This window comes from Doryrhamphus excisus, chromosome 14, assembly GCF_030265055.1.
Source record: "Doryrhamphus excisus isolate RoL2022-K1 chromosome 14, RoL_Dexc_1.0, whole genome shotgun sequence".
NCBI classification, from domain to species: Eukaryota; Metazoa; Chordata; class Actinopteri; order Syngnathiformes; family Syngnathidae; genus Doryrhamphus; species Doryrhamphus excisus.
In genome coordinates, this window is record NC_080479.1 from 7,438,469 (window position 1) to 7,454,938 (window position 16,470).

The 16,470-nt window shown below is 44.2% G+C and overlaps 1 protein-coding gene across 2 annotated transcripts in view; it reads left to right on the forward strand.

The window, feature by feature from the left end:
• jarid2b (jumonji and AT-rich interaction domain containing 2b) overlaps positions 1-16,470 on the forward strand; it is a 135,614-nt gene that overhangs the window by 53,580 nt on the left and 65,564 nt on the right. Inside the window, exon 1 of one of the 2 annotated variants that reach the window (XM_058046860.1) lies at positions 333-990. The exons of the other annotated variant lie outside the window; for it this stretch is intronic. Within the exon in view, the coding sequence (XP_057902843.1) occupies positions 946-990 (45 nt within the window). The 5' untranslated portion in view covers positions 333-945. Of the gene's footprint in view, positions 1-332; positions 991-16,470 lie in introns of those variants that run through there. 2 annotated transcript variants of the gene reach the window in all.

A 16,470-nucleotide genomic window follows, 5' to 3' on the forward strand; every position in this document is an offset into this window, starting at 1 on the left:
GCTTCTGAAACATTTTTGCAGTTTTTCCTTAAATTCCAAATTTATCAATTAAATGGTAATATATTCCAATTTTAATAATTATGTATATCAAATTTGTGTAAAATATGTGCCATTCGAAAGTTAATTAGTTAAAACTGAACAATAAAGTTAGGCTTCGTTGTCAGTTGCATTGGTTTTCTGGCATTTTTGATTACCCAGTTTCATGGAACGCAGCACGAGCATTCAAGCTATTTCTAAGGAAAATGTGTTAATAGTTTAATTTAGTTTAATGGCGGCATTGCAAATATGCTGATAAGTGCTTTCAAATGCGGATTAAGAGCGAGATTGCGTGGTGTTTGGCTGCGTGGGGGCTGTCTCGGAGAGGATTTTAAAGTTACCGCTGCACACCGAGAGACGTGATAGGCTGACGCCGAGGAAGAAAGGAGCTGCTCGGAGTCGGCAGCTCAGCAGTGCCGCTGGAGAGCTTCTTACTCGACGACCGCAGCGGGCTCCGGCGAAAGAAGTAGTCGCGGGGGGGGACAACAACAGAGAAAGGAGGACGTTCAACACTTTCTATTCGTTATTAATCTTATTTATTGTTTTGGCGTGGTGGACGAGCATGCAACTTTGGTGACCATCACCCCCTTGACGATGGTGAAAGAACCGGGACCGAGCCTCCAGCAGCCGAAGGGAACTTATTGTTGTTGCGCGATTGTTTTGGCTATGTTACCCCCTCCTGTGAGTTCGGGATCGGCCGTGCACCCTTGAAGATTCTCCCTTTTTCCGTGCAAACAATCGAAGGATAAACATCAAGGAAGGCTTGTGCTTTTGAAAAGAAGAGTTTTTCCCTTCCCTTTGCAGAGAGCCGGGGATTTAAATCGACATTCGCGGTGTGCCCCGCAAAGAAAGACATTCATGTGGCCATTCTCTCTTTAGCCAAACATTTTCTTGGGGGAAATTTGCATAATGACCAAGGAAAGACCTAAAAGGAATATCATACAGAAGAAATACGTAAGTACACCACTAAAAACCCTCAAGTTTGTCACCTCGATTTTTTTTAAAAGCGTAAACTTTAACCAGGAGTGTCGCTTGCTGCGGGGGGCTTGTTGTGCTTTTAAAAAACACTTTTAAACGATAGTTTTCTCCATTTTGTACACACATTAAACACAAGTTTGAGCACGCTGATATTCGTTTTTGAGGTCGTCGGCCATGGCTCAGCTCTTTTTCGACTCGTAGCTCCTCGCCGAACGCTTTCTCTCACCTTGTTTTGTGTGCAAATGTGGCGAAACATCAAAATGGGCTTTAAAATGTACAGTTTTACGATGTTATCTTTATCATTGTGGATTTTAAACGGGACTGGGCTCTTTAATTGCAAAGAGTGTGTGTGTGTGTGTGTGCGTGTATTGGAGGAGGAAAGGGGGGCAAGCAGATCAGCATTTTTTGTGCCTTTTCCACCCCACGACACTGCGTGGGGGATTATAGAGTTATATTCCACACTTTTTGTCAGAATTAAATGATGTAGGCATCGCAATGGTGACCTCTGCTTGCTAGCTAGCTAATGCAATACAGGACAGCAGTTAGCATGCTAGCGTCCACTTGCCGTCAACAGAACACTGAAAATGTCACGCTTTTAATCGTCAAATGTGTGTTTTTCTGAAAAGGGAGTGCATGTTTTGTATTGAAACAAGTCGTGTACGTGTAGTCGCATTGCAGGGGGGGTCTCACGTATGAGACGACCATTTTCTGCTAGCATGTAACGCCGGTGACCGTGTCGTAACATATCACTCGGTTACATTTGAGGGAATTCTGTTTAATAAGAGTTGTGTTTTGTAGACTTTCGTCACGGTGAGCGACGAGGTCAACAAATTGTTTAAAACATCAGAGTTGTCGCTTTATTTCCCACGTCTGGTCTTGTCAGGCCATTTAAAGTTATGGCTGGTGGTGCGTTTGAGTGCATGTGCTCATGCTAGCAACATACGACTCATTTGTCGTAACAACACGTCGTGTCATTTGCCGATGAGAACCAAAAACAGCACAATACTACTTATATCCTACTAAATAAGCGTCAAATGTGTCAATTGTCACGTCTGCTCGTGTGAGGCCATTTGAAGATGTGGATGGTGGTGCGTTTGGGTGCACGTCCTCGTGCTAGCAAAGCTCTCATTCTAACAACAATGGTTACATGGTCTGTTTTAATTGTTAGCAACACGCGCGACTCATTGTAACAACATGGCGTGTTTCATTGTTGATATGAAGAAAACGCACATCTGCAGTATATCCTGTAGGTTAAGAGTGAAAGTTGCCCGCTTTTCACTTTGTTTCTTCAGGCCATTTAAAGTTATGGCTGGTGGTGCGTTTGAATGCCTGTGCTCCAGATAGAAACACGGTCCTTACGGATTACAACCAAAACAACATAATGCGGCATGTGTTGCTTTTCACGTCTTGTCTTGTGAGATCATTTAAAATGATAACTTGTGGTGCGTTTGTTTTAAACACACTCATTGCATGGTGTGTTTAAATGCTTGCAACACACGTGACTCACTCATTGCGGTGTGTTTCAGTTCTAATTGAAACAAAAAAAAATAAGCACACCTCTATATGCTGCAGATTAGGCTTCAAAGTTTTGTCTTGTGAGGCCGTTTAAAGTTGTAGCTGGTGGTGCGTTTGTGTGCATGTGCTCATGGTCGTAACACATTTGAACAACAGTGCGTTTAAAGACATGCTTGAAATCAACCAACAGTGACTTGTTTGTGGGGAGCAGCCCTTTGCGCTGCCATGACTGTCACCCTCGTCTCATTTTAAAAGACTGCTTGTGTGTTGCAGACCGTGTGACCTTTGAGGCCTCCTTGCACGCTTGCGTTTATCATGTGACCATTGGGGCTCAAGTGGTAGCATCAGGGGCCGGGTGGCTGTGGCAATGTTTCCACATCTGTCTTGCATTTCTCAGCAGCTGCTTGCAGTTGATCCCTCAAGTCTGGCCTGCAACAAATGCAGCTTGCAAATGTTGCGGATCCAACCTGGGGGGTGGGGGTGTCCCTGCTCTGGGCCCCCCTTCCCTTCTTTCTTTAGGCTTGAGAGATGGACTACTTGGTCCTGCTGATCCCACCCCCGGTGCCCTCCCTTAATTAGTGTAAGACAATTATACATGCTTGGCTTGGCCATTTCCCCTGAAACACGAGTCCACCCCCCCGCTCTTGCCCCCCCCCCAAATAAACACCTTCCAAGCCGTGGATGATATTTGAGTTTAATGGTAATGAAATGATGGATGAATGCAGAATGACATCTTTTATGAAGTATGGATTAACTATGTATGAATTTAAAAAGAAGTGGTCTGAGGAGGTGAGTTCATTGGCATAAAGAGGATGCACAGCACACTTTGGTGTACATTCCATGCTTTTATTATCGTTGCAGACTTGGCCATATTGTACTGAGCAACCTGGACAGACATGTGTGTACAAAATGACCAAGCGAGAGACTAGTGTATATCCGCCAAGGTTTCTCAATGGCATGTATGCGCGCTGATGACGGTAAACATATCGCTGTCAAAAGGTGCTGGAATAACATATGTATTGCTTTGTAGCCTTGTCGCTATTGTGGAATAGTTTAGAGAAGACATGTTAACCAGACACGGTGGTTGTTTTTTCCTGCGTATCAGCAGAATAGCATTCTTTTTCAAAATGCTTTGAAACCAAATGCTTCTTGTAAAGGCGTTCCTTCGAAGCTGTCGTCAGTGGACTCATCACTGCACAGAACTCGAGGTGGACGTCCATCTGTCTGTCGTCATCTGTACTTGCTTTGTCCATTGTCGCCTTAAACCTTCATCTTTTAGAAAAGAATAGAAACTTACATTATCACTGGGATACTGTGAACATCCAGCAGCAACACAATATTTTGGCATGATTACTATTTTAATGAAAATATTCTAAACCAAGTCGACAAACTTCTTCACGGAGCGTATACTCAAGCTGCTTTTGATGTGCGGTATTACGCTATGTCACTTCGGGAAATGAGGCCGAGCTGCTAGCTTGTTTGTCATGGCTGGTGCCATGAACTATAAAGGTCATTTTTGTGAATTAACATAATTACAAACAATATATGATATATTTAAGCAAAGCTGATAAATCATGTCAGGAACCCTTTAAAGCGAAGTCATCCTCTACTTAGCAGTGAGGCAACTTGTGGTGGCTGGTAATGCCAATTTTGTGTGTCCTAGCGAATGGCACCATCATAGGAAAATGGCGGATAACCCGTGTGACTTTGAACACAAGTTCAGCAGTGAATTGTGTACATTTCGGCATGACGAACACGCATGCGGGATTCTGCATTAAGGATGACTGGCTAGCTAATGCTTTATAACCGTCTAGGGACGCGGTATGTTTTTATGGCAAACAGACCAATTCGCAGGAAAGCTCTACTCACAACTTGCCATGAAAAGTCAATTTTCACAATTTATCAATGCCTGTTTGTGTAGTACACAAGATTCTATTTGGGTGGCCTTCCAGCCAAGTCCCTAGGAGGGGTTTGTTCAAGTATGACCCTGAGAAATGTGCCAAATCCTCACCTGTTAGCCAAAATGGCTGACAACCCGCCCGTGTGGCAGATAATATGCAAATATGATGACCAGGACACACGCTCGCAACAGTTTTTTTGTATGTTATAGCTGTCAAAAGGTCATTTAGTTGCCGTGGTCATAAGAATAAGAGGAAACAAAGCAATTCCAATAGGGTCCTTGCACCCTCGTTGCTGGGTCTGGCGGTGGAGGGGACGGCCGCTAATGTGAGCCAGTGTTGTTGTAGCTAACCAAGCATGACACACACATTGTGAAGAAAGATAGCCAGAGTGAGCATCACAGCAGCATTGTGGGCTGTACTGGGCCGAGGCCGCTCTTTCCTGCCTGTAGGCCCCAGCTGGAGCCAGGCCTCACACTCAGACTTTGTGTGCATGTGGGTGTGTGTGTGTGTGTGTGTGTGTGTGGGACAAGCACAGCTGCTGCAGGGGCCTTTGCAAATGTAAAGAGGCTGTCAGTGTTTGTTTCATCAGGCACACAACTGATGAGGGCCAAGTTGGAAATCCACTGCGATGAGCGCGTTAAAAAAAAAAAAAAAAAAAAAGAAACCAAAATAGAGCAGGGCAGTGCAAAGCCTCGGCCCACCCTCCCTTCGGTCTTCCTCTCTTTATCTCCCCCCACACTTCTGGTTCTCGGGGCCGTCCAAATGAAATGTGGGCCCCATGTCGGACCACGCCGGGAGGGTCACTGGGTTGTTTTCCACCGTGCCCGAGCCTCTGCGTGCTTCATTTAACCTTATGTTTCAATGCAAATCCCCCTTTCGTTACCCCCCCACCCCCACCCCACCTCCTGACTCACGTGTGCAGGGCTCACTTACTGTGCAGCCTCCCTCCCTCTGTCACCATGGCTACCACTGCAAACCAAGAGCGGAGCTGTGCTTTATTGCCTGTTTATTTGACTGGCCCTCGCTATGTTTATGTTCCACGTGGAGCCGGTGAAAGGCGCCGGGTGGAGAGTTACCGTCTTTTCCATATGCTTCCCTTGAGTTTGACACTGGAGCAGTTCTGCAGCAACATTTTCTTTCCATATATGTATATTTATGCAAACGTGTGACATGAGGACACGTGGCACACTTCCAGCTGCCTGTATTTTTTACTCTTGACAGCATCATCTTTGATTGGGAAAGACGACCCCGGGACCGTATGAGCCAAAGACGTGTTTAAGCTTTAGGGAATACCGGTGCAATCCAATGTTGACGTTTTGATTGACTCTACTGTTTAACGGGTTTGGGGAAGCTTCAAACTAAATCTGCACAGGCTTTCTCACCGCAGACCAATAAATAAGTCATGTTGATGCACTTTTTAATTGTACCAATCTGCATTTCTTATTTGACCTTGGTGAATAATGCAAGAAACCGACATGCTGGGACCACTAAGAAGCAGAATTGCTCATTTTTGTGCAGATCTGGATAACGGTGTTTTATAGTACAGTGGTGAGTTTTCTATTTATTAGACAATAATTCAAGAACTAGACAGACTACTATGCGAGCTATCATTGCTCATTTTTGTGAGGATCTGGATACAGGTGCACATGTAGTATATTTTTTAATACAACAAATGTACATTTTTCATTTTTTTTTCTTGACGCAGGTATCCCAGAAATACTTTTTTAAAAATCCATAGTTGGGCACGTGAAAGGACTACTGTGAACTATAAATACATACAATGTGGTGTTGAGTAGTACAGAATGGCACTGCAAAGTACTTCCTAATATGTTGTTTACATTATGACAATCTGAGAAAATAGGTTACTGTGAAGGTGGAACTTGTCTTGTTAGCGTTCAGGTGTACCTAATTTTGTGGCCGCCTCTATTTGATTTTTGTTAACACTTCAACTGATTGCCAAGACAGGGTTTTGTTTGGTCATATTCTGAAAAATGAAGTTACAGCACCCCGATTTCCCACGTCCCCAAAGTATAATTCCGTTGCTCCGTTACAGTCTCTGTTTAATAGTAGTTATGTTGTACACTGGTGATGTCTCACACACACACACACACACACACCACAAAACAGTCACACTCTTGTTATGCAACGTGACCTTCACTCCTAATCAGCTGCTTGCAACCTTTTGTTTTTAAAAATGTTTTCTTCTTTCTTTGATTTGCTGGCATCGGTTCACTCACATGCACAGGCAAAGGTCTCTGGGTGCACGCCCGCACGCCTTCAACTGGAAACCAGTTTGAAGGCGTGACTTGGTTTGTTATAGAGGTCTTGATCATAGGTGTGTGTGTATATGTGTCACGTACAACAGGAGCACATTCTCTGTGCACGACTTCACTCGGTCATGTGACTTTATTAGATTTTTTTTTAATACGCTCCTGTGTGGGTGTGGATGGCGATGGGGGAGTGAGACAGCTGGTCGGGCCCCGAGAGGCTCTGTGTGTGTGTGTGTGTGTTTAGCACAGCTTATCCGTCCACGATCAACATTTCATTTTGGTCCCGAGCTTGGTTTTGCAAGCGAGGACAAGGCAACAATTATTTTTATTACTGGAGTTTTTGCACCGCATTATTTTCAATTTAATACCAGCTTAGCTTCTCTTAAGCCGTGTCAATCTGCCTCAAAAAAGCAGGTGTCACTTGCTTTTATGTTTTGTTGCTTGACTTGCTTTCACTTCTACAGCTTGCTTAAGCCAGTTGATGGCTTTGGTCAGTTTCTCTTCAGTGTAATGTCCGACAACCATGTGACGTTTCTCTTTTCTCTAATTGGTTGAAAGAATGTCAAGAGGAATAATATTCAATATATGACCAAGTAAGGGGGAAACTACCAGATCAGACATTGTCCAGGTTTTATCGCCATGAAACAAATGTCTCTAGGGTCCCTGACATGATTGATTGCCTTTGTTTGACTGTGTTATATATTTATATATAGTTTGTAATTATGTTCTAGAATGTTGGATTCGTTGACAGCGAATGGTAAATTAGCAAAAAAAGACAGTAGCAGTTAATGGTACCAAGCCACGATGAACCAGTTCTCACAGCTCAGCCTCATTTCCGCTCAACACCGTTCAGCTACACAAACATAGCGGTGTGCACGACAGAGGGTGTTTATCGTGAAGATTTGAAAGATCTGTTGGTGGAGGACTTGCAGAACATGGTCTTGAGTCTTAAAACATGGAGATGAATGTTGGTCACCTTGTAAACATAGAATGGTAAGTTACTCTGGGGTTGCTTATCCTTTGATGTTTAAATTGGCGTCTCAAGGTAAATAAAGGGATTTTTATAGCTTATATATATTCTTGTAAAGGTGTTCCTTCAAAGCAGTCATCAGGGAAGCGATTACTTGCAAAGGACAGAACTTGAGATGGGTATCCATCTGTCTCTTGTTCTTTGCGCTTGCTTTGTCAACTTACAGTATCAGTCACTTATTGTGAACATCCAGCAGCAAACCAACATTTTGACATGACTACTATTTTGATGAAAGATGTACTGAACCAAGTAGATGATCAACCCCCTACCCCCCAGAAGCTTTACCCTCATTATCTCACATCCAGAAATGTCATGACTGCAAATGTCATTTTTGCAAATGAACCATTGGCTCGCCACAAATCAGTGCAGAACATGATTAACATGATATATAATACATATGTCTACAGAGTTGATGAATAATGCCGGGGACCCTTTAATGACTTATGGGGAGTTAGTTGCTCAGTAAGAAAGATGATTTGGTTGGTGACAGCCACGTTTTTCAACCAATCTTGCTTACATTTTATACATGTGCTTACAGTCTACAGTCCTCTACCAAATTTGCTGGTGATTCAACTAAACACCCTGAAGTTACAGCGGGTGTTTTGAGCCGTGTGGCAAATTCAACATGATTTCAATAACGGCGTCGCCGTGTAATTTATTTTTCTGAAAAATAATGGCAAATGCGATGCAGTAGGCGTTTCACCTTTCTGCATTTCAGGAATCAAAGAGTTGGGTCACACAGACGGTCAATAGTCTGACACCTGATTTGTTCATCTGTCAGTTGCTTTGATGTCGGATTGCTTTCACCTCATCAGAAGACCAGTTTGTTTTGAACCAAGCCAATTGATTAGAGTTTGATTAAAAGACACTGAAGGGCGCTAGTGTGGAAGCACCCTTAATCTGGCGGCATGTCAGTCTCCCAGCCCCTATTCTAGCACCTTTACATCCGTTGAATAAACCCCCCTTCTAACCTGTCCCCATATTTTCATCCGCTGTCAATCCCCCATCTGATCCCCTATTGTGATGCTGTCATCTTTTGCGCGTCCGGTGAATCAAGCCGGGGGGGGAGGGATTGGAGCAACAAGAGGTGGTATCGATCCTCCGCCGCTGCTACTTCTTTTCACGCAATAAAAACGTCTTCACGATGCCAAAAACGCTGACTACTGTAATGCTTTGTGCAAATGCTTACAAGAGGTCGCGGGGGGGGGCTGAGCATGGCATGCATCTCCCATTCAGCAGCAAGCATTCTATCACTCACAGTGACGATCAGCGCTGCCTTGGCTGCTCATGTGCAGGCTAATTGAAGCCTCGTTGTGTACTTCCACGCTATCTCCCCAGCAGTTATTGGCAGCTCTCCTACCAGCTGTGGAATGGCCATCCTCACCTTCTGTTGGAGACCTCGTAAATGCCACCAGAATCAGCCACAATTTGGCCCCCTTTACAAGGGACGCTTTGCTTTCTCATCCATTCAAAGCCAGCAGAGCAGAGTTGAGAGCCAATTTGTCCAGAATTGAAGACATATGTTGTAAATTACCTTTCATTAAACTTATTTCTTAATGAAGTGATGGCCACTTCGGTGTTGACTCAGAAAATATTGAAAGACAAGTCATATGTAGTAGCCTGGTCACTAGCTATTAGTAATGTTGCATTGATGAGAATAGAGATATAAGATACAAAAACATCTAAAAAGAGGCAGCCAATTTCGCACATCCTGGGACGCGCCTATTCCACCTATAGAGCCTTCCAAAAAGCGCCAACAAAGCTGCAGTTAAATAATGTGACCTGCGTATTAACCAAGCTGCAGACACATTATTGGCTTTGGCCCTTTTATATTGTCTTGGCTTTGTATGCGGAATAGGTGTGTCCCATGTGTTAATTCACCCGCCTTTTATCTGTTGCCTAGCTTGATTGAAGGCAGAAAAACAGAATATCTTCATTTAAAAAGATTGAAAACACTTAAATTGGACAATCATAGTCTAGTACAGGGGTCGGCAACCTTTCCTATCAAAAGAGCCATTTTACCCGCTCGCTGACTAAAGGAAAATAGACTGGAGCCGCAAAACATAATTCAAAAACAATATCTTTATAAACTTTCAAAAGTTTACACCCGATGCCTGAAGAAATGTGCAGCAACGTGCTCACATCCAGAGTGAATTTTTGATTGATTGCCCATGATTTTGATTGACTGCCAGATTTAGATGGAATTTTGTGGTATCAAAATAGTTCAGAGCAGAAAAAGCGGAGTTGATCAAGTACTCTTACTAGTAACAGATCTTGCTAATATAGAAGATAAATGTACATACATATCTGTGTAAATTAAATGTAAACTCTGTTTACATTTGTTGTTTACTCTGGCCCCAACAAGTTCGGGTGTTAAATACTTGAGTATTGCGAAGGGAACCAGAACAAAGAGGCTGAAGAGCCACATGCGGCTCTTGAGCTTTTGGGGTTGCTGACCCCTGGTCTAGTATCACATGTTGGGTCCGGATTAGGTCGGGTTGTCCAGCTTTTTGGTAATGGTTTTATTTCATTTGAACATGCATCAGATTACAATTGAGTGCATCCCATAATCAGTTCCCAGTTCCACATGTCCAAAAGGAGTAGGAAGAAGCAAAGCTTATTAAATCCTACCCCTCCATCTGGTACTTCTACAATCAGTAACTGTTACATTTGTTCACTTCCTGCTTTCCATAATACAGTTTAAGGTTTTTTTTGTTTAAAATTTTTTTTTTGAATTTTTTGTCCCTTTCCAAAGTATGAGGTGATATGACCATCCAATGACATAAAGTGTACCATAGTAAGTGTCAATATAGTGATATATATATATATATATATATATATAGCACATCATGACTGGTTCAAGACTCTTCATCCTTGTATTTAGCAAACATCAACTGCTTGTATTGTTTCTTGAATTGGCTCATCGTTGTGCATTGTTTGAGGTCCTTACTCAATCCATTCCATAGTTTGATTCCATAAACAATTCCATAAACTGCATAAACAAACACAATACGGAAGTATGTGGGGGGGGGGCACTTGAAATAAAAAAACAACCCAATATAGTTATCTGAACAAAACATCACTTTGTGTTATAGGTGACAAAGCAAATGATGTCATCTCTACTCAAATTTCATTTGTGAGGTGTCCAATCCATTTATGGAATATACCAAGGAACAATTAAAAAAAAAGCCCCCCTGATTGCATATTGGGTTGGTGGTGGGTGTCATGTAGTGAACTGTGACTAAGAAGATGTAGGGCCGGTGTGATGGAAAGGTAGGTGGCTGTAAGAGGCAGTGTCATTCATAAGTCAGCATAACAACGCTTCACATCGCCTACTGAGCCACAGCGACTGGTTCGCGCCCCCCCAAGCTGAGTCGCTGTATTACTCAGCGCAGCTTCAAGCAGAGCAAAGAGTCATGCATGTGTGTTGGGGGGGGGGTGTAGGGGACCTCCATGGGATAGAAAGAAGGGGGTATTTTTGCAGAAATGTCTTTCTGTGAAGGCGCCATCCGAGTGCCGTTTTAGTGCTGGCGGTATTGTTTAGATGTGTTCTGGCTGAAGGACATTTTTAGGAATCCCTTCCAATTTGACTACCCAGCCTAATAAACACATCTAATGTGGCCATCTGCGCTTGTGCCGCAGCCTGCTCGTCACGATTGTCAAAATAATAATAAAAAAAAATCAATAAACAGGACTTAGTACAAGAATATTGGTGCGACTATTTGTTGACGTAAGATCTTGTACTCCAGAACTGCTGAGCTGGTGTAATGCATTACACCAGAGGAAGGGTGCCAGAATCTGGACCCAATTCCCTCAGCAGCCTCCGCTGGCCCTGAATCAAAGAGCACCACAAGGGAGGGAATGTGGCCGCAAAATCCCAACCTGTGGAGGAGACGCAAGTGAGGACAAACGTGAGCCTTTGTTGCTCTCGGTGTTGCTAGTAGCACACGAAGAGGAGAAATTCACACATTGTAAATGAACAATGCAGGTGTGAAACATCATTCCGACGCCAACTCGTAGGAAGTTACCATGGCGACTTGCGTATACACCCCACCCCCCACCCTTCACTCCTTCATATCCGTCATGCATGAAGAGAATCCCAGGTTACTATAGGAACCGACACCATGACAAAGGTGCCCCAGCAGGTCGGACATGGTGTTTCTTTGGGAGGAGGAGCCAGACAGACAGAGCTTCCGTTTTTGGTTCTTTGTTCGTTTATTTTGCTGCATCATGTGGTTGGTGGCTCCACTTTAGAGAAGTTACAAGCTTTGTCTCGCCATGGTGTGAGTCACACATCCTTAAGTGGTAGCCAATGAGGGTCGGGGGTCCTGTAGTTGTAAATTTGCCTTCCATTTCCTAGAATAGTTTTTCACATTTTCGATATTAGCCTTTTAATTTGGGCTATAAAGCTTGGATGACATCCCTCCAATAACTCCCAATTATTTTCTCACTCTAGTTTTTACTAGGGGAGTCGCAGGATCTCGCCAGATGAAAACATGACACAAGTTCTGGTTGAGAAAAGAAATGGTGTGGCACTCGGCCTGGGATGAGGATGATGATAAATGGATTAATCACACAATAAATCAGAAGGAACTGGGTCCTTAAATGTATCGCCATGTGCGTGTGTCTTTTTTTCCTTGTCACCCTCCTCCAAACTGGCAGGAAGAGAGTTCACTCTGTGCATTGGTTTCAGGACCTGGGTGCATTTGTTCTGTAGAACAACTGCATGAACGGAGTAAGCCCTTTTTGTCAGTCATACATTCTCTGTCTCAGTGGGTGGAGGCGGGGCTGCAGGCATACACACACAGTGCAGAAGAGTGTAACATCGTAGACACGAGAAGCCACCATTATTGTCATTAAAATGTTTTTTTGAAATTGTACTTGTCTTGTTGGCCAATCTCATGTATCGTCCCGTCTCGTGACACCCCTAGTTTTTACCCTGATTGACAGATTTTGCATAAGCAAGCCCTGCAATCCCTTGCGTTTCATATTTTTTGTCGCGTTCCGTCATTCTTGACGTTCATTCTTCCGTCTCCACCAGCATGGCGGATGAGGCGGCCACTCAAACGCAATCATTCCATTTTTCCCTCCTTTATAATACATCAATTACCGGTCACAGCCAAACGACTAAATCAAGTGGCGACAAATCAACTAATGCTGCGCAGTGGCAGGTTTAGCTATTTAATTAAGCAAAACGTAGTGCATTAAATGAAGGAGTGACAGAAGCCAGAGCGATGTTGCATCTTTTACATAGTGGATGACACGCTTGTGAAACAATATGGAGGATATGAGGCGTTCAAGGTGACTCTTCTACTCCTGAACATTGTCGAGACGCAGGTCATACTTTGCTGTTGTTCTACCGACTGTTATGTTACTGATTTCCTGCGGTTATTAAAACCCATAAGTCAAATTGACTTGAAACTTCTCACACAAAATAACTTTTTAGGGTCTTTTATGGACTGATTTAGGGGTGTCATGAGACATTCAGGTGATGAGATGATGAGATTAGGTCTATGAGAATGAGATGAGATTTTAGCAGCACTAAAAAGGACATTTTTAGTTTCCATTTCCAATGCAGTGAAGGTCTCCACTGGAGTGGCCAATCAAGGGTATTGGACATGTGATGTTGCCAACTATTGGCCGGGCCCGGCATGCATCTTAGTGTTTTCATGCAGGTGTGAGCGCCAGTCAGAGGAACTTCCTCAAAATGTAAAGACCTGCATTTCTCTCTCTGGCGGTGGGTGAAGGTGTGAGTGTTCAATTCCGGAGTTGAGGGGTGACAATCATTACTTTAATTGCCTCGTCTTTGCATTGTGCCAGGGAATGGAATCCCAAGCTTCACACTAAAAGTCCCTAAGCATTGGAACTCGACTCCTTGCCTAAGCCCTGGCTTTGTTTCACTGGCTGTAATCACACAGGAACACACACACGCACACACATGCACACGCGGGGGTGGGGGGGCTTTAAAAGGCTTAAGATGTCGGACACGAGCGGAACGTGGAGAAACGGGATGTCATTGTAGGGTGCTGAGGTCGAGGTGAGTGGTAAATGAGCGTACTTTGAGTGTTCTCACGTGATGTACCTAGCAAGCGTGGACTCTATTCACTTACTATTGATTCACTCGAGCTGGGAATGTTGTCATTGAGGCTTAAAATGTCCAAGAAAGAAATGTATTTTGGGAAGAGTAACTCATGGATGACAGCAAGCCATTGCAAGTGATCCCCAGAAGCATGGAAATATTCCTCCTACAGGCAAGGAAATATGGCTATAGTTTGCGGCTGCAAAATCTTGGAAGGCAAGTAGTGTCAGGCCCAAAGAAAGTGGCTGTAGGCAACCTCTTGATGTAGAAGTTTTTATTAACTCCAAAAGATGGCAGTACACCCGTCTCTCACTACATCATAGTTCCAACATGGCACCCCCACTCTGTTGTGGTTTTTCCAAAATGAATGAATAGCCTATTTGTAAAAAAAAGCACATTTAAGCATCCATTATTTTAAATGCTGCTTATCCTCACTAGGGTTGCACAGGTATGCTGGAGCCTATCCCAGCTGGCTCCAGGCGAGAGGCTGAGTGCACCCTGGTCACCAGCCAGTTGCCATATTTAAGCAAATTGGTTTCTTCTTGGCATAAATGAAGCATTTCAGAATAAGTAAATTGGAGAGCTAGCTCGCTATGCTAGCAGCAGTGTGTGTGGGATCCTGTAACCTGCACAATGGGAAGTGAACAATGATTAATAGAAGTTTCAAAGTGACTATAGGGGTGTTATTTGTCTACAGGACTCTAATTATGCTAAAACCCATATATAGAAAGTCACAAACAGGCTTTCTGTGCTACAAAACTACAAAAATGTTCCTGCCTTATCACGTAAAAGGGAATAACTGTACTATTATATTTGTCAATGACCTTGTGGTCAAAGTGAGCTACCGTTTTCCTTTCCACTTTCTCATGCATTCCATACCATTACAGTTCTAAAATCCAATTGTTTGGCAACTTATTTCCCCTCCAATTATCGCCTGCTTCCAAGCAATGCCTCGCCCTCTTTGGGGTTTAGCTAAATAAACGCCCAGGAAATAATTGCTGCATTTCAATCATCTTCATCCTGCATACGTTTTTTTTTTACCCCGTAAGATTCTTGCAGCTAGCTTGATGACTTTTGCATGCGATGGTATCATGAGGTCAGGTTAGATAAACATCTCATTAGTTTTCCGCCCTGCCGATAAGAGCTCACCGCACGGCTCATTGAAGCCATCGCTCCCTAGGATCGGGTTCTTCTGGGCGGCATCCGGTTGCCAGTTGGGATGACGGAGGCGCTTGCAGTGGTGCGATTGTTGGCCAGTTCCTGTCTTTCCTGTTGGCTGTCAGCGGAGGGCTGCGGTGGCTTCCATTAACCACCGCTGGTAATCTTATCTACCCGACAGCGTGCAGCCTGCAGCCCTCTTAACTCTTTCCCGGCTGTAGCTCGGTGCTGTGGTTTGATTGGCAGCTCATATTTCGCTTTACATTGCAGCTCATAAAGAGGATGCGCCAAGCGAAGTCTCTCACTCACATTATCCGCCCTCGATTGTTGTTTTCTGAGCGCTAACGCCATGTCGTAGCGCAGTCGTTCTGGCAGGCTGCACGCTGAAATGTATCTGCTGCTTTTTGCTTCTACGGGGAGCGAACCCTCCCCGCCTTTCCTCATGTTTACCAGAGCGGGCGCATATCGCTGCTGGCAGGTGTCAGAGGTCAGGCTTGTGATTTTAATTAACGCTGCCGAATGAATGAAACGGGATGCGGAGTGACTCTGCAGATATTTCATGTCTCACAACCGCCCCGTTTCTTCTGATGCTTTTCTATCCTGAAGGTCAGGGTCGTCATTTTGCTCTTACACGTTCTGATTCCTTTCATTCGGCCTGTATTCAATGTTTACCTGCTGCATGTTAAACACAGCGAGTGACAAAACTGTCAGTAATTGGTCAGACACGGAGAAGGTAGAGGTAGCATTAGATGCAGCTGGAAACCGATGGTGTCTTTAACGTACCTTTAATTGTGTCCACAAATATCTGCATGGGCCCCCGCATCCTTTGATGCGTGACTCACACACTCCAAAATAAGTGATTAGTGTAAAATTGACAGAAAGACAGCATACAAAGCCTGTCAGCGGCTAATCGGTGCAAATCAAATAAACACACATCCTGCAAGTAAACGCATCAATTCCTCCTTCCCTTGTTTTGCACGCACAGCACGGCATCGTCCCTACTGATGCAGCAGATTGACCCCTGACCCCATCTCTCCCCCACCCACTCAGTGACGCGCACAGGGTGACATTTATTGTTTCAGCTTCGGAGTGAGCTGTTAACAGAATTCCTCGCAGCACCTGGTGGGGCCGTAAAAGCTCTAAATCAGTCTGGCAAGCAGCTCTTGCTTTCCACGCCACATCTTCATGTGTCCCGAAGCCTGCTGTGGACGTTTTTCCTTCATGATGTCAACAGAAGCTCATTTTTTGGTTTCTTCTAAAGTGGGGCAAAGATGTGAGGGGAGCTGATGCCTTCCCCCCCACACCTTTGGTGCTCCTAAACAGGATGAAGGATCGCTCGACTTTGGCATAACAAGCGACCTTTTACCTCCACGACTGCATCGGTTCCTGGTCCCGTTTTGCTGACATGAGATGAGTGATGCATTGTGAGGGTCAGGGAAGTACCAGTCACCTGTTTGCCGTCCGTGCCACAAAGCTCAAACGGTCCATGACACGGTACGTCCC